Source organism: Melospiza georgiana, chromosome 18, assembly GCF_028018845.1.
Source record: "Melospiza georgiana isolate bMelGeo1 chromosome 18, bMelGeo1.pri, whole genome shotgun sequence".
NCBI lineage: Eukaryota > Metazoa > Chordata > Aves > Passeriformes > Passerellidae > Melospiza > Melospiza georgiana.
Window position 1 is genome coordinate 11,724,860 of NC_080447.1, and position 19,055 is coordinate 11,743,914.

The following is a 19,055-nucleotide window of genomic DNA, read 5'->3' on the forward strand; positions in this document are numbered from 1 at the left end:
GACATTGCAGAGTTCCTCCCACTGGGATTATATAATGGCATGTTTTTCCACCAGCTACAGACACAACCATTTAATTGTGCAGATAAATCCTGCACGCAGGCAGAAGTGTGATTTCACTCTTCCCCTTGGTAGAAGTGATTTGGTTTTTGATTCTGCAGTCAGTGGCCTCAGCTCCACGTCCCTGCTCCCTTTCCTGAGCTGCCAGATGGCTGCAGGACCTGATCTCACCTCGGGCTGCTCCACATAACACAGCCTGCCTCACAGGATTCTATCCAGGCTTGAACACCACATCTCTCTTCCATCATTCTCAAACACATTTTCATCCCTGATTAGAATTTGACTTAACAGAACTACCTCAAAGCACTGCTCAGATCCACAGGTTGCATGTTTGTCACTGACTCCTGGGCTTAGCTGTGCTGGCACAAGCCCCACAAGCCATGAACCAGGGCTGAACTAATCAGGATTCCCCCTGACCAGGCTGAACACGTTATTGGAGCCATTTCACACAAGACTGACTGGCAGGAGACTCCCCTGACAGCCCAGTGTAACACACTGCTCATGATGGAAATGGAAACACCCAGGGGGCTTCTTATGGGGGCACTGAGGAGAAAAAAAGGGAAAAACAGTCATGGGGCAGATTTTGTGTGAAAAGCCAGTATATGGTGGATCTGTTTTCCTGCCTGTGTCAATATTAATGGTGACAAAGCAAGCTCTTGGTTTTTGTTGCCATGGCCAGGGACACAATCCTGTGAGGATTCTCATCCCCTCTGCCTTCACCCAGACCATACATTATGCAAAGGACATATGGCACAGCAGCACAAAGCCCTCAGAGCCCAGTGGGGGCAAACCCAGCAGTGCACTGTGGTCTCAGTAGCTTCGGGACAGATCTTGAACATCCATTTGGGGTGGGGGTTGGTCCCCCTCCCCTTTTTCCCCTCCCTTCCCTGCCCTGTCCTAGGGCCCCCTCTAGTGCTCCCGGAGCAGGCAGTGACACTGCAGTGACACAGGGAGAGGGCAGTGACACTGCAGTGACACAGGGAGCAGGCAGTGACACTCAGGTGACACGGGGAGCAGGCAGTGACACTGCAGGTGACACAGGGAGCAGGCAGTGACACTGCAGGTGACACGGGGAGCAGGCAGTGACACTGCAGTGACACGGGGAGCAGGCAGTGACACTGCAGTGACAAAGGGAGCAGGCAGTGACACAGGGAGCAGGCAATGACACTGCAGTGACACAGGGAGCAGGCAGTGACACTCAGGTGACACGGGGAGCAGGCAGTGACACTGCAGTGACACGGGGAGCAGGCAGTGACACCGCAGGTGACACGGGGAGCAGGCAGTGACACTCAGGTGACACGGAACAGGCAGTGACACTGCAGGTGACAAAGGGAGCAGGCAGTGACACTCAGGTGACACAGGGAGCAGGCAGTGACACTCCAGGTGACACGGGGAACAGGCAGTGACACTCAGCTGACACGGGGAGCAGGCAGTGACACTGCAGTGACACGGGGAGCAGGCAGTGACACTGCAGTGACACAGGGAGCAGGCAGTGACACTCCAGGTGACACAGGGAGCAGGCAGTGACACTGCAGGTGACACAGGGAGAGGGCAGTGACACTCCAGGTGACACAGGGAGCAGGCAGTGACACTCAGGTGACAAAGGGAGCAGGCAGTGACACTGCAGGTGACACGGGGAGCAGGCAGTGACACTGCAGTGACACGGGGAGCAGGCAATGACACTCAGGTGACATGGGGAGCAGGCAGTGACACTGCAGTGACACAGGGAGCAGGCAGTGACACTCAGGTGACACGGGGAGCAGGCAGTGACACTCAGGTGACACGGGGAGCCCTGGGCACGCTGGAGCTGCAGCCTCAGCCTGCAGACACCTGCACAAGGCAGCTCAAAGGCAGCTTTGAGGCTCTGGAGTTGGCTAAACAAGCACTTGCTGATGGGGGTCATGGTTAGAGATGCATTGAAAGCAGCAGGAACACAAATGTCTGTGCAGGGAGCTGCACCTCTCAATCTCTGCTGAGGTCTGCCTGGGTTCTGTGGGTATTCATGTGAAAGAGCCCTTTCAGTGAAGGCAGGTTCTCCTCCAGGAGCCAACACACCCAGGTGCTGGTGTTGTGTTCTGCAGTCCTACCTGTTCCACCATGCCCTGCAGGGACAGCTGACAGTCCCACAAAGGCATGGCTTGGGCCAGCACAGCCTGTGGTACAGCACCCAAAATCCATAAATAACATCACAACTTAGCATTACTGAATCCCTGGTCATTAACTGGAAGAGAAAGATGGTAATTAACACTCAGCCTACAGTGAACCTCTTGCCATCATCTTCAAATGCAAGCACAAAGCCTCCTCACCCCAGCTTTCAATGACTAGGAGAACACCAACTGATGTCTGCTGTGCTTCTGTGTTATCTCATTCACCTGCCACCCAGTCCCCTCAGATATGCAAGCACCTGCAGGAGCACAAATGAGCTGTGCCCAGTGTGTAAATGTACACACAGGTTACTCCACAGAGGCTCCACCCTGACTGGAATTTCCAGAAAAACACAAATCCTGTGCTTTTCACAGTGGTGTTAATCACAGTGCTGGGATCCCACCCTCACTGGCAGGACTTGGTCTGTTCTCACCTGGCCCCTTTGCTTCCTTCAGTCCATTTTGTCTCCTATCACCTTCAGCTGCTGCTGTGCCTTCCTCATCTTTTCCTGGTCCCTTTCTCCCTGACCATATGGTGTTTATTTTGGCTGCAAAAGACATTAATTTCATTATTCATGAGAAATCTCACTCCAATTAAGAAAAAAAAAAAATCCAAACCAAGAGACAACAACTGACAAACCCTAGCATATAATAAAATTAAGGAGGTGCTTGGTATCTTCCTTGATCTGCTATTTTGGTTGTGGAAGAGAACATTATTAGCTTTTGAAAAAAATGCTACAGCATTTGTCAGACAGTGGGCAGAAGCCACTAATGACAGCTGTGCTCAACAAAATTAATTCTTAGTAAAACACTAGAGAGAGAAATTCTCAATGGTCTTAACTACACATGGATTATATAATCCCTGTGGCAGGAAGTGAAACTGCAAACAGCCAAACCCCAATAATAAATATCTTAACAATAATTTTACCTTAACAATGAGAGATACCTGTGTGCAAGTGCCCAGTAGTAGCACAGAAAGGATATCAACTCTCCACAAATAATTCTCCACAGCCAATTCAAAATAATTCCTTTTTCCATCTCCTTTGGAACAAAAATGGTTTTGCTATTTGCCTGAAAGTCTTAAGAGTCTGGCTTTTCAGCAGACAAAAAGGATTTGGTTTTTAATCAATTACTGTCAAGGAAAAAAAAAATAAAGAGAGGGAAAGCCTCACCCCACCTGGTCACAGACCTCACCCTGAAATTTGCTTTATTCACCAGACATTCCTGTCCCTATGGATTCCAAGGAAAACCCAAACCAGAACCACACCAGCACCACACTGCAGCTGCTGCCATTTCTTTGGCACATCAGAAAGGCACCTGGGAACAGAGATTTCAGAAGCAATGGGCACCCAGTAAATCCTGCAGGCAGATGGATGCAGTGTTTACATCTGATCTGTGACTTGGTGAGCTGCATCTTGCCTTGGCTTGAATTTCAAGCTCTTACCAGCAGGATCAGACCAAAATAAAGGAATGTGCTCCAAGCCATGGCTAACTGCAGTTTTACTGCAATTATTTTTCTTGACATGGCCAAGGCTCACAAGATGCATTAATTCCTCAGTGAGTACCTCTGTTTGTGAGGATTTGTTGCTCTGAGCACCTTTAGGGATGGTTCTTCAGACAAACATCCTCATCTCAGTGCATCCAGGGAGCTTGGCACCTTCACCCCAAATGTGGCTCCTTCCTTGAACTGAAGAACTCCACCAGCTGTACTTACAGAGGAGGTTTCACACATGGAGAAGAGGAAAGGCTCCTTCAGTGCAGCAGGAACATTTACTCAACAGCAGAAGGGCAGGATTGGAGGGAGGTGGCCTCTATAGTTCAGTCTCAGTACTTTCTTGAGCTTGAGAAAAAGTCCTTGAGCTACTCAAAAGCATAATAGGAATAAAAAAGCCATACATTTATATTAAAAAAAAAAAAAAAGGAAAACCAGGTAAGAGAATTCAGCATAGGATAAAAACAAGTTGCACAGTTGAGTAGTTTGAAGGTTAAAATGAGCTTAGAGCAGTCCAGCAAATGCAGCTCTTGTTGCTGGCAGGAACAGTTACACTTACTGCTTCAGCTTTCCCAAACCAGCAAAATTTTAAATCCTTCTCAAAAAGCAGGACCAGAATTCAAAAGAAAGCTCAAGACCAGCATTTTAGGAAGTCTGGAGGAAAAAACCCAGAAAGCCTAATGGCAAGGAATTCTTAAGAATAATAAAGGAAAAACAACAATTTTCAGTGGTCACATTCAATTAGAAAATCAAATGCTTTATACATCAAACCCAAGCTGAAGTGTGGACCTAAAAATTAAAACGTGATCTTTAAGTTAGCAATACATTTAAGAATACACATTAGCCACACAGTCTGTGTAGTCTATTCCATTTGGGTGGAAAAGCCCTACTGAGAACTTCACCCTCCCCTTTCAATTTCTCATAGGCAGCTGATTTATTTCATTCTGTGCTTTCTTCTAAAAAACCTAAACATCATGCTTATCTGAAACTTCCTCAGCCTTTTATGTGGCAGTGACTACACAGTATACTATACATTGCATTTATAGTAACTTACAGCAAATCAGAGTAAACACTGAAAACATTTTACTGAAAACACTTGTTTGCTTTTACCATCATTTGCCTCATCTTTTCTGTATCAATTGCACTCACTTCACCTATCACTTGTAGTAAGTGAACAAGTTACACAAACAGTTGCTAACACATCCAAAATGGACATGCTCACTCCCTTGTAAACCACATTTTCTCCAAAACAAAACCCCCAGAATTTGAGAACAGCTTTGCAATACAAAGTTTGCTGCAGCTTTTTTTTATCCACAGTCCATTTATCATTCCTATCAATGAGATCAATCACTAATAATGGATCAAATAGAAATTTGTACAGCCAAATATTCTGTGTGATCCTGTTCCCATGTGGTGTTTTCCCCCTTATGCTGCTCATCAGCTTTCAAAGACACCGAGATGGGTGAAAAGGAATTCACATCTCAGTGGGGAACTGAACCCAGTGCAGCAACCTTGGCAACACTGGGTTCTGGTCACACACACCAAACCCACCCCAAGAGCTCTGGCAGCCCTCTGAAAATAAAGGGCTCCCATCAAGTGCCCCCAAGCCCTTTTTTGTTACCCAAAAAATAAAAGGAAAGAGGAGCAGTGCTCTTCCAGGACCACGGCACCTTGTGCCCTCTCAAACAAACAGAGACAACAGTGCATTTCAACTTTATTAGAAAAGAAACCCAAAAGTTTATACAAAGCTCTGCATTTTACAGAAAACCAACCCCCCAAACACAAAGAAACCCGACATTGCAAGCTGAATGCAGTTTCTGTTTTCATGTACAGACATATATATATGTACATACACATATATATATGTGTGTGGGAGCACGCAGTGTATATATAGTGTGTGACGTCTTTTTTTTGCATGGTTTGCATTCATTATTTTACAAAGTTAACATTCAGTAGAAAAAAAAAAAAAAAGGATTTTTGTTACCATTATTTTCTCATATAAATAACTGTGAGCAGTCCCTCTGCAGATAGATAAAAAACACCTTTTCGTGTCATTCTGTAAAAAACAGACATTACTGAAATGGTACTGAAATCTTTCAAGTTTTTTTTTTTTTTCAATACCACCATAAAAATATCATCTAGCCCCCAATTCAAAATGCTTGTCCAAGGCATTAGAAGAGAAAGGACTGTAAGACAATTCTGGAAAGATCAGTTCTTTAAGCCAACATTCAGGTAGATAAATTTTGCTGGACCTCATACATTGGTGTGAAATGAGCACAAACAGGAGACGACCCTCTCTGTCTGCCTGGAAAAGCTGGTTCTTTTGTCTATTTGAAAGAGTCAAATTCCAACCAAGCCCCCAGCAGTGTGAAGGAGCTGACAGACCCTCAGCTCACCCTCCTTGCCCCATGACAAAGCCACAGATTTTCTTGATGCAAATAAAATCTCTACCAGCTCAGCAAATTTTTCCTACTCCATTCACCTTAGAAGGAGCTGTTGGATTAATCATGGCATGGTTAGACAGACATCAGGTTGCTGAATTACTGGGAGAAAAACTTAGCTAGAGGGGGAAAATACAAGACAACTAAAAGGAAGAAAACACTAAAGGAAAGAGCTACTGGAGCAACTCCCAAGGCTCTGGTTTGGAGAAGCAGGAACAGTAGAGAGAGAAGAACTGCAGCTCAAAACATCCTTGTGTCTACTGAAGTTCCTGGTGACAGTGTGATCCAGGTTTACCAAGTGCCTGGTAAACAACCAATCATTCTTTCTGTCAAGCACCATGATGGGGAGAATGGCCAAGAGTCTGAAGGCAATACAAGTGGCTGTGGTGATAACAAAGGGAATGAAAGTGAAGAACACAATGATGCCAATTAAATGGAGAGTAATGCCAATGAAGATGTTTCAACTTCCAGAGATGCTGGCAACGAGAAGAATGGTTATGTGGTTGGTGTTGATGATGGCCAGAATTCATTCATATGTCCATGTAGTCATCATCTTCATCAGTATCACTTTCCAGTGAGGACTCCTGGCTTGAGGTCTCTAAGATTTCCAAAGCTGGCTGACAAAGGCTCTCCTTCTTTACATTCGCTGCAGACTGAGCAGACAAAATAGCAGACTGATCCCAAAAAGAGAGAGAGAGAATATATTGCTAAATAGTCAGGATAAACCCATGAGCACAGGGACAAAAGCCCACTGGTTGCTATTCCTTCACATTCAATAACTGCCTTGTGCTGATAAAAGATGCCATCCTAATGTAAAACCACATAACATTTACAGTAGGCTTCCCCACAGTTAAAGTTCTGGCAGCTTCCACTCATCTAAGAACTGCAATGGGTCACTCAGCCATGTCTGTAATTTTTCCAAATCCCTCAGAAAAGGGATAGGGACTAGAATAGCTCTCATTTCACCCACAGCAAGTATTTCACCAGTCCTTTAAGAACTGGCTCCTGCTGCTAAGAGCTAGCACCTCCTTCCACTACTTATCTACCTCTGGTTATGAACTGGGGACATGAACTGTTGCTTCTTTCATACAAGTATTTTATTGAGGGGAGAATGAAGATAAAAACAATAATCTAAAAAATTACTGTTTCCCTTTTATTACCTTTAATTTTTGCTTGGTCTCTTCTGAAATGCTGCCCTTTGGAGAAAGGAGGGTGGGAGTGGGTGGAGTGACAGTGATCTCAGGTGGAAATTTGGTGACAGATGAAGGTATGAAAAGCTTTGGCATGTTGGGCAGAATGCGAGTTTTTACTCGGGTGCCATCTGTCTTGTTCTGCTGACTTCCCAAAGTCTGTGAACTGGAGCTGAGTTCAGGCTTGGAACTGGAGGCTAAACACAAAACAGCAAGGAAAAAATATGTTAGGAAGTTATCTAGGATTTCAGATGTCAAAGAAGAGGGTGGAGTTCATTGTTAGATGTAAGGCTGGCTCAAAAGGCCTTTCTTCAAGCCTTGCAATAACCAAAGCTTAGAACCAGAAACAAGATTGTATAATGACAACTGGAAACCAACAGTGATTAAAAATATCTCACTGGGTGTCAGAAACTCAACCTGCCCAAGCACAACAATGGCAGTGCAGCACCGGCCATCTACATCTACTGCAAACAGCATCTGCCCATTGGGTCAGATGCAAGCATCTCCTGTCTCTCCATCCTGCAATGCAACAACAAAGCTCTCCAGCTTTACTTGGTCTTCATTTCCTCCACCACAGCACTGTCTCTTCAATTACTGAGAGAGCAACTCCTCAGCAATTAGAGAAGAATCTATGGTGACACTTGTCAGAATTCCCCCATTACATCCTGCCATGATCCTGCCTCCTTGGTGTGCTCATGGCACTGGTTCCCACTCTGGTGAGCATCATTCCCACATCCCTCCCAGTGCCTCAGCTTGGGTCTACAGTGAAACCTTTCTGAGTGTTTATTGAGTACATCTCACAAGGATCCAGCCCTTCCCCAGGCACTATCACAATACAAAATTATCTAAACACAACAATAACCAGGAGATGACAATGCTGCAATGTTAAAAAGTGAGTGTTTGTTAAAAGAGATTTCTTCCTAATAATGCTGCTTCACATGGAGTCCAAATTACTTTTTAGAAATTATATAAACGGAAACACCAGAGCCTTTCTCAGTCTGGTAATAATGACAGGTGTTCATATACATTTTTTCAGATTCAGTATTGTCAAATCCATCTCTGGCAGATACTGGGAATGGACATGGCCACTTACACACAGCAAAATAAAATACCAGTTTCTGAATGCTAGCCTAGAAACAGGCAGCAGCAGAGCAAACTACTAAGGGATGTAAAATTGAATTGCATGTTCTCAACAGCACACAGGAATGTAAGAGCTGCCACAGCAGATAAGGCATGGCTTTCCATCAAGGTCAGTGACCCATCTCCATGGGCAGCCAATCCTTCCAGACAGTAATCAGGCACAGGATAATCTGCTCTCACAAATAAGGAAAAACAAGATACCCCAAACATGAAAATCTAGATTATGCTTGCCTGAAACACCAGGTTTTACATTTTTTTCAATTAAAACACCAACAACTTCTCTTGGGAAGAGGGCAGAGGAGGGATAGAACACACTAACTGCTGTAATGCTGGTTTTTATGTTTATTTAGACTGAGTCAGTTTTGTGAAAAACCATTTCCTTCTGCTAAATATCCCAGTAGTGCAATCCAAACTGTTATCATACTGCCCCATGTAAGACTGCAATTAAAAGAAAAATTCTGCTTTAAAGGATGCACAAACTACATTGCATGAAAGCTGGTACTGGAGGTTTTTTATCTGGCTTTGCCATGGTATTTAGCATGCCAGCCATGCAGGAACCAGAATCCCCACCAAGGGATGGGAGAGCTCCTGCCCAGGGAGCTCAGGCACTGCCAGGAATGCATCGAACTGCAGCACCTGACAGGCAGGGAAACTGAGGCATGCCAACCAAGCTGTCAGTGCCTACAGAGGATGCACAGCTCACCACCCCATTTCAGAACAGCCTGAGGCACAGGAAGCTCCTACCTGGGGTACAAACATGTCCTGAATTTGTGCTGGGCACGGGCTCCACGTGCCAGCACACAGGCTCTGGCGGTGGCGCGACCGTTGCCATTTTCATCTGCTGACAAAGCCGGGACTCCTGCTGCTGGAATCCAAGCCCCTCCAAAGGCACTTCAAGCTCTTCTTCCTCTTTAGTAATGAAATATAATTCACAGATTAAGAGACATCCTGATCTCCCTCCTAAGCCTCAATCCTTTTGCTGTCTAACCAACAGGTAGAAAAATCCTTTTAACCCTTGCTCTGTTTCTAAACCATAACATGACTGAGTGAAATTAAATATTGGCAAGTTAAGATGGCAAAAGCAACTTTTTCATATTAGTGCCATCAATTTAAATTCTTAAAAAAAAGGTAAATGTCATTTAAAAAGCAAAGGAAAAAGTATTGAGGTTGACATTTTGTCATCTCTGCACATCTGCAGAAACACAGAGAGCTGAGCATGAGCTGGGCTGAGCTTCCCTTGGAGCTGTGAGGGGCAGAGCAAAATCCAACACCTTTAATGAAGCTGTGATCAATGGGGCCCTCTCTGGTCCAGCCACGGGTACCTGCCACACTGAGCACAGCCCAGTGCCAAGGAACACTCATTACTGTGAACATCCACTACCAGGGCCAAAAACATTTCTCATGAAACCAAAATCAAGTGATCCTGAATGCCCACTCTTCACTGATACATCCACTGTACCTCTATAAATAGATCAGCCTAAAATCCCCACATTCTGCTATTCTAGAACCTGGGATGTTTGTAACTCAGAATCCATGTGTGTGTGCAGCTTTGTTGTTATTTACCAGCTGTAGCTGCTTTAAAGGAGTGCAGTGTAAAACCAGCACTGACACACTGGGCTGCATGCTGTACATAGCAGGAATCATTTTCGCTGAACTGAGACCTGCCAGTGCCCTTGTGGGGCAGGGCAGTGACCATTTCAAGGCTATGGACACAAAACAAGCTCTGATTCTCTCTTAAAAATAAAAACATTCCTTAAAAAAACCAAAGGGCTGCCTAGTCTAATTTGAGTCACCTCCTATTTCCACAGGCTAAGGCTGCACAGGCAGCTTTCATGGACCAGCACAAGCAGGGGACAGTCACAGTCTCACTTGCTCTAAAATTCTTTGTATGGCAATGCTCTAAATTAATTTGGGATTTTGACCATGCAACGGCTTAAAAAGGAACACATATTTTAAATTTTCTTCATTGGAAAACTGCTCCCACCCCCTCAAGTGTTGAAAACACTTCTCCATCTCCACCAATATAGAGAAGATCTCGGAATTTACCATGGTAATATTCTCCTGTACAAGAGTTCCCCTTGCAGAAACTGCTTCAGAAAACATCACAGCTTAACAGTCTGATCTACTCAGTTGGAAAGATGCAACTTTTTAAAAGATTATAATTTCTATGGTTTTTGAATAACTGGTATGATAAAAGCTCAGGAAAGCAGGCTGTTCTTTCATCTACTAATTTTCATAGGTAAAGAAAAAGCCCCATCATCTAGACTTGCAGCTGAAAGGTCACATAACCCTTAAGATAAATGAGATTGCTTGTAGAGAAGTGTCCAATAGCTCCCAAAAAGGAAAGGTCACCCACTACAGCTCAGTTCACAGGCAGCTCCTGTTCTGAGATGTTCCACTCACTACCCAGCACAAAATGGAACAGCCTAATGCAGATGAATGTGCTCCTCACTCTCAGCACTCTCCTGCACATTTCTCTCTGGGTACTTCAGAATACAGCACTGGAAGTAGGAAAATAATACTTGCATCTGTACATGTATTAATAGACCAAATCAGCTGAGAACAACATAGAAGGAAGGGCTTAGCTGTAGGGAGCTCGAGTAGGAAAATCCCAAAGCATTGTTTCCCTTCTGAAGAAGCAGAGGACAGCTGAAGGATCCCTGGGTCTGCCTGCCCTTTCCAGCAGCACACAGGGTTTAACCCCATGCTGCCAAAGGAGCAGCCCCAGGCCAGCACACCCACATTCCATCCCATGGATCCCATCCCATCCCATGGATCCCATCCCATCCCATGGATCCCATTCCTGGATCCCATCCCATCCCTGGTGCTGACCACAGGCTGCAGTCTGAACCCAGAGCACTCCCACACTGACATGGCCACAACATCATCTGAAGAAAAGCAGGATGAAAATAATGATGATTTCAGATTACTCCACAAGACTCAACTCATTCTTAACTTACTCCAGCCCTCCAAAATCACCATCTTAAGTAGGGTAAGTACTAAGAGAATCTTTCTTATGCACTTATTAACCCAGAATACAAACTAGTAATTAACTTAGCAGGTACAAAAATACACAAATAAATTGCAAATCCTACAGGCTCAACTATACTGCTAACTGAGAGCAGTTTTCTATTACTCTACTACTTAACTACATTAGGGACTTATTAGTTCACAATATAGAGTGAGAGCTCTGATTTGCATTATTATTTAATGACAAAACTCTACTTCTTATGCTGATTACAATATTTGTTTGATTATAAGATATATCATTGCTTAAACTGATTTGCTGTACTTTATTTTAACTAAATTATGGCCCACTGACAAAAGCTCTTTTGAGCAGCCTGATTCTAGGAAGATGCTACTAGACTGGTATCAGTCTGTGCTCTCTCAAGAGCCATCAGCATCCTCATACACATCTCCATCTTCCAGAATATATTTTTCAAGTTTTGAAGATGCAGTACTACAGTGCAGCAAAATTAGATTTAAATTTGAATAAAATATATGACAGCAATTTTTAATGTAGAAGTGAATAGAAATGAAAGGGCAGGAGTCCAGCACGCTGTGCATTTCTATCACTGCACTTCTGGAAACAATATTTGTTAATATTCTATTAGAATGTGCCTCTCAGTACAATAGAAATCAAGAAGCACTGTTAATCAATCCCTTGCTGTCAGAGATGTTCAATACAGTCACAGAATTCTATTTCCTGGCTGGGTCATACACTTTATTCTTTCAGGACCATGCAATTTTAGGTTTTTTATTTAAATAGAAACAATACCATTCAAGTGACCAAGTTAAAAATAAAGTTGATAAACAAAATATTTCTTAGACTTCTTGAAAATAGCAAGAATTGGTTTTTCCAGTGTACATATCATAATTTATACTTTAATATATTGCATAGATATTTGTTCTTTTCATTACAATAAAAAAGGTCAAAACAAGGAAGGACAATCAAGAATATACAGCTGGATCTCCTCATTATTTGTCTAAACCAGATTTCTGAAGAGAATATTTTAATATTTGTTTTGAGGAAGATGCTGTTAAAGCCCTGAACATAATGTCCTAGTTCTTCTAATAAAAACTTTCCCCAGGGAGGTAAAGACTCCACTAACTCGTGAGCCACAATATTCTGCCCAAGTGTGAGAACACCAGGATGTAAGTGCAGCACATTCTGAAGGTGTTCAGAAGCTCAGATTTAATATCAGTTAATAAATCTTTTAGTATTACCCTGTACTTGTACTGTCTTGGCAGGTTTTCAAACATTAGCTCTACAAACCCAGTTTAAAATCAAACCAGTTTCTGAAGATATAATATGCAAGAGCCACTTGTCCCCAGGTGAGGATGGGGCAGGTGCTGCACTCTGGAGACCCATTTAGCACTCTCACAACACAAGACACAGAAATTAAGCACACAGAGAAAAGCACAGATTTGCAATGCACGTCACTATTGATACTGAAAAGTTCCTCTCCAATCGAGCTGCATTACCAGAATTTTTTTTTTTTAGCCTTCCCTTTCCCAACAACTGCCTAAATCCATACAAAATAGTACACGACACAGAAAGAGGGACATCATACCTTTCAACATCTCCCTGCTTTAGTGAGGAAGAAACAATTCAGTGCAACAACCTACTCCAGCTTTCCTCTCCAACCTCTTCCCACTTGTTGCCAGGGTAACCAGTGTTTGCAGATGCCTATAGCGGGCGCCTGGGTTCATGACTTCATCACAGTTAATATCCTCTCGCAGCTCCTCAGCACAGAATGCACGCATGCATTCATCCACACACTATCAACACACTGATTACACAACCCTGCAACTGCTCCTGTACCCACACCGCTCGCTCCGCTCTTCTGCTGCACAGAAAAAGCCAAAATAACGCCGGCAAAAATAATCCCTTGGCAATTTGAAGATGTGGGGAAAGTTTAAAAGCAGGGCTAGTGTAAGCAGCAAGCAGCTGCTCTGGTCCCTCTGCACTGAACACTCACTGATTTGACTGCATCGTGCTGTCAGGTATGAGGCATTAATATTAGTGTTATAAAACATCTTGTGTGGAGTTTAAAAAAATTCTTTAGTCAGGCACTAAACCTCTAACATTACAACTGGAAGACAAGCCTAGAAAATGTGACTAGCACCTGGAAAAAACATTTTCCAGTTTCTAACAGAAGCAGTTTGAAGTATTACAGCATAGAATATAGGCAACACAGAGTGCATGCACAAAGCATCATTTCATTATGGGAAAGAAGACGGAGCTGAGCTTTGAACTCCAGGACAAAATATGAACATCATTTCAAAAGAAAACACAAGGAGAAGTGAAAAGACAACAACCTAAAGTCCTTAAATAAAGCACTTAAAAAGGAATACATATTTTTACATAGATTTTTATATATTTTATAATACATATTTTTATGTATTCCTTTTAATGCACTTGCACCACTTGCCTTCATCCCTCTGCAAAAACCCTTCCCCAGCAGCTCTGTGTCAAGACAAAAAACTGAAAATCAGTAGGATTTAGCTGGTTTGTACTACCTTGCCTTCCAACTGCTTCAAAAGAGTAAGGATTGAATTCTGTGTGCCTCCAGACCCCAGGGAACACTTCTCTTCCCAGTCCCAGTAACAACTGGTTTACTCTGCACTGGTGGCCACCCACAGCACACAAAGTGTTCCCAACCTATTTGCTGTGCAAGGCAGGGAATATTTGATTTTTTTTCCACCCGATGGAAACACATCTGATCCTCTGCTCCCTGACATAGTGGAGGAAGTATCTTACCACATTTCCAAGGAATAACACTAATGTGAAAACAATTCACTTTCTCTGTTCCATCTGCCTTGCTCTCCAGTGTGCTGGGAATTAATACAGCTTTTTTCCCCACACAGCAGTTGCAAAGGCCATGGAAAGCCTGAATTTGAAGGAGCTCAGAGTTTCCTTACGAGCTGTGCTACTAAGTCAGCAGAAAGACTGCTCTGGATCAGGGGTTGGCTCAGCTGAGCAGAGTGGAGATGCAGAAACACAGAAACAACAGAGCCTTCAGCCATGAGGCAGCACAGCCCAGCAGCCAGGCAGGCTACCTCGCTCATCACAGCATGTGCCAGGCACCCTTGGTAGCCTTGCTTGCTCTAAATTCATTCCAAATATCCTGCTATTAAATTTATTTCTAAGAAAGCACTGCCAAGTGCCTTTAGTGCATATAGCTGTAGATAGAAAGTATTTGACTTGAAATGCCAAATGCAGGAAATTACATTCAAAGCTGACACACAAAGTCGTATGTTAAAAATTAAGCATTGGAGTAATTTTGGAGGCAAAAAGCTGCAGAACACAAGTTCTACTGGCCCTGAAAGAAAAGGAATTCAAGCAGTCTGGTGAACAGAAGTTTGCAGTGCAATAGCACAGCACAGTGCTATATTTATCACTGGGTCCTGAGCAGGGAGAGTGTACTGTACAGTCTAATGAGACATACCCCAAAACTCTTCCTAATGCTGAGCTCAGCTGTCACAGACCATTAACAGACCAACATTTAAAATGGGTGGCTGCTTTGAAAGTGCTTCCTGGAAATTGTCCCTGGCCCATGCTAACTCCCAGATCCCTCTGACAGCCCTGCTGGGGCCAGTGTGACAGCAGAATTAATTCCTGTGCCCAAAACCATTTCCTGCCCCCACCAGCTGCCCTAGAGGTGCAGAAACCTGGCATGCAGGTAGGTAAAGAAAAACCCTGAAGTTCAATCCTTTCTCTTTTTTTTTTTTTTTTTTAAACAAAACTTCAATTTAAAAGAGCAAACAATGGGCCTGGATCAAAAAGACAACAATTTGATATTCAACTACATGAACATTTAAATGGCTTTATCAAAACACAGCTAATTGATATTTGTTTAATATCTGGCTCAGCAAGGACACATCATCTGGAGAGCATCACAGCAGCACCTGTGGACAGGAGCAGTCATTTGCAGTCTCCTGCTTCTGGAATTTCTCTGTGAGTTGCCTAACAAAAGCTGTAAGAGCTTCCCCTTAGCATCAGGATTTCACCCTCCTCTGCCCTGACAGCCAGCTAAGCACAAGGAAATTAGCAAAAGCAGCTGGCAGAAAAATCTCTCAAGTGAATGTAATGACATCCCACAATTTTCTAAGTACTTTGTAAGCAACACAATACCTGTGCAGAGGACTTATAACTACATCTCTCTTCAGTCTGCCTTTGTGCAGGAATATATGTAAATTTTATGCTGCTGACAGCAATCTAAAACTAGTGAAACTGAACCATATTGCAACCATAAAGCATTGCTACCATGCTGCTTTACAAAAATCTCCCAAAATGTGTTTCAGTAGAGCAAGACATCCACAGGGCAATGGCTGTTCAGGATTTTCAGGGGGATTTAAGAGTGCACAGGGCCAGAGAGGCTCCTGGAGCACAGACCTGCCCTGAGTGCTAAACCCTTCAAACCATCACCTCACCAGCCTCTGCCCTATTTGTTCTTACTGATCTAACAGGTACATAAAATTATGACAGCTTTAATGCCAAAAGATTTTCTGCACTACACTGGATTGAGTAAATAAAACTTGAGGAATCTGAAGTGTAGATATCAGAAATAGACATTAAGTGTACTGAAAATTTCTTGTGCAATGAGTTTGTTTCGACAGGAGGTAAATCAGCACAATTTCCAAAGGGAAGAGGAAGAGCCATCACTGACTGGTACTGTCTGAGCACTGCAAAAAGGAATTAAGAAGTCATTCACAAACAGGAAACCCCTGCTGGCATTCAGCAGTCGAGTTGTTTTCAGAGTGCACCCATTGTGAAAAATAAAAAGCTTCACAAAAAGCATGGATGAGACAAGGGGAAGTGAGAATAGCAGAGCCACGGAGGCTGAAGCAGCAAGAGATCACAGAGTGCTGCAGAGCTCACTGGGGAAGCCTGGCTGATCCCCACTGGTGACTTCAGGCACTCACAGGTGGGCAGGAGCTTCTACCCCAGCATTTAAAGAGGTTTTAAAGCCCAGGAGAAATCCAGCCTTGGGAACTGAGGAAGAGAGCTGTCAAAAGCCAGAATAAGTCAACAAATCAACACTCTCCTCAAGAAACTGAGGAGAAAGTAGTGAAAGTGAGATGCACACAAGTGCCACAAGAAAACAGAGTAGAAGAACACATGCATTGAAGAGAGAAGCTCCTTGCCAGGCAACTGCAATCTGAAGGGAGCTCACACGAGGCCACAGGTCCCTGGTCTGCTTAACTTTTTTCTGTTTCATCTTTTTTTGAGTCATTTGTTGAGAAAACTCTGTGCTCTACCGCACAGTTTTGAATTCAACAGAAAAAACAAGGTAAAACACTGACTGCAATTAAGAGGGTTGAATGTTACTACTTACAGTCACTTAAAAAGTACCTGAAAACTTGAATTGAAATGCATAGTTAGAATAAGGAATGGACAACAGGGCCAAATACTTTTGTGTAAGAGGAAAAGTTGTCAAAATACTGAACTACAGCTTCCTAAAATCTGTGTTTGTCTTTGGAAATCCATGACAAGCAAACTCAGGAGCCACTGAGACCAGTATGAGGTTAAGCTCAACTTCTGATGGCAAAGTAAAATCTCCATTATTTCACCCAGGAACAGCAATTACTTCACCATTATTTCACCCAGGAACAGGAATCATTTCACCATTATTTCACCCAGGAACAGGAATTATTTCACCATTATTTCACCCAGGAACAGGAATTATTCCACCATTATTTCACCCAGGAACAGGAATTATTCCACCATTATTTCACCCAGGAACAGGAATTGTGGGTGTCCACTGATGTTTGGTATCCAGAAACTGCAAGGAATCGAGGTGGGCCCTTGTGCCATGCAATGTTTTAATAAAAGAGATGCTGCCAGTGCAAAATGATGGTTTACATTCTCTGTAGTGAGGCCTTAGGAAAACCTTCAGTCTCCTCAGGCTCTGAGAACCCAAAGTCATGTATCAGTTGCTAAAACAAATTAAGTTGCAGACTTCAGGGAAAAGATGCTCCTGACACCTCAAAGCTCTCCTGTGACTCCAGCACCCAGTTATCCTACAGGGTGAAATGTCGCATTCCAACACTGCTGAGTGTTATTGAATTCTTAGGATTTCCCACTTCAAATCCCTCTTTACTTGGAACATTTGCCTTTCAAGGATTCTGCAGCTGCCTGCACACACTCAAACAATTTAACTTCATTGCTCTGTGTGCAATAATCTGCTCATCTTTCCACACAACTGTCCTCACTTGTATTTATTTCTTGTGCTTCTGAAACTCTCAAAGTTCTACAGGCTGAGCTATATTTACACCTCCACTTCCCCTGTTGTGCCCATTTCACAAACATGTGAAATTACAGCAGGATATTCCCATGGCTTGTGGAGTGCCACTTCCCTGCACAACACAAAGAATTGTCTTCCCCAGCTTTGAATTTCTAACTTTGGACAGCTTTATCATGACCTTGCTTTTATATTGAACTGCTCAGGCCTTAAATGGACAAAAAATTAATAGTGGGGAGTCTTCTACTTGGATTTTATATTCCAACTTGGCAAATAACTAGTTTTAAGCAAAACACAGAACTTTAAATAATTCCAGGTATAAAAATCTTCTCTTACTATCAGAACTCAAATGTGAATGTCTTCCTGCTCATTCCTCATAAAAATCATTATTGCAATAAGGACAGCCAAGAAGAAAATGTCAGGATTTTTCAGCAATTTAGAGTCATGTAATACTGGAACAGTGTGACAGGCTGGAGAGAATTTACCTTAATTGTCCTATTTTAGCTTCCCCAGAGAAATGTTAGGCAGGCTCAGAGTCCCAAGCACATTTTTACCCAAATGCAGGAAGGTTTTGCTGAAGCTGCCACCATCACCCCTCTGCTGCTGGACTCCATCTTGCTGTGCTCTGCACCATCAGTCATAAAACAGACAAAACCTCAGGAAAACATTTACAAAACAAAATTTACATCAGAAATGAGTGGCACACCATCAACAATTCTTGGAAAAACAACTCCTTTTCCTGGGTGAAATCAGAGAAAATGAGAGCAGCTAATACTCTCTGATGTGTAATACTTCCACATGAATAAGCAGGTGCAGGTAGAGGTTATGAGACAAAAAAGTTGGAAACAGTTTACTCTAAAAATGGGAGGAGTTTTTACCCAAGCAGAACTAAAGGAAGGCAGATGAAAAAGGGTTGTAACAGAATTATAACTAATTCTTTTTAGAGAAGGTGGATGCAAAAGTAGGAGAATTAAAAAGAAAAGAGGAAGAAAGGCCACAGCAGTAATTGGTGTCTCTCTCAGCTAGAGAAATGACCTGTCAGGTAGGGCTGAGAGCCAGATACAACTCAGGCATTCAGCACTGAGCTTTGCAGAGAGATCCTCTTGATGTTCAGTTTCAGGGGTGTAATTCTGGCAGCTAGCCCTTCCATCTCCCTCAACCAAAATGATGTACAGAAAGCATCAAAGGAGAATGAACAATATCTAACTCTACAACCTTAACAAAGCCCAGAAAGTCAAAAGATTACAATAAATGTTCCAATCACTGCAACGTGGCCTGGGGAGTTGCAGAGAGGAAGGCACATCAGAAATGCTCCTGAGCTCTGTTTGAAAGCCAGAAGAATG

General features: G+C 43.2%; 1 protein-coding gene across 3 annotated transcripts in view; it reads right to left on the reverse strand.

Moving 5' to 3' along the window:
- Window positions 1-5,394: 5,394 nt before the first annotated feature.
- Window positions 5,395-19,055, reverse strand: part of CABIN1 (calcineurin binding protein 1) — a 116,670-nt gene continuing 103,009 nt past the window's right edge. For 2 of the 3 annotated variants that reach the window (XM_058037267.1, XM_058037265.1), the window contains exons 36-38: window positions 9,209-9,373; window positions 7,295-7,521; window positions 5,395-6,808 (exon numbers count right to left, since the gene is read on the reverse strand). In XM_058037267.1, coding sequence (XP_057893250.1) covers window positions 6,665-6,808; window positions 7,295-7,521; window positions 9,209-9,373 — 536 coding nt within the window. In that variant the 3' untranslated portion in view covers window positions 5,395-6,664. The remainder of the gene's footprint in view (window positions 6,809-7,294; window positions 7,522-9,208; window positions 9,374-19,055) is intronic. The other variant, XM_058037268.1, reaches the window with a different exon arrangement.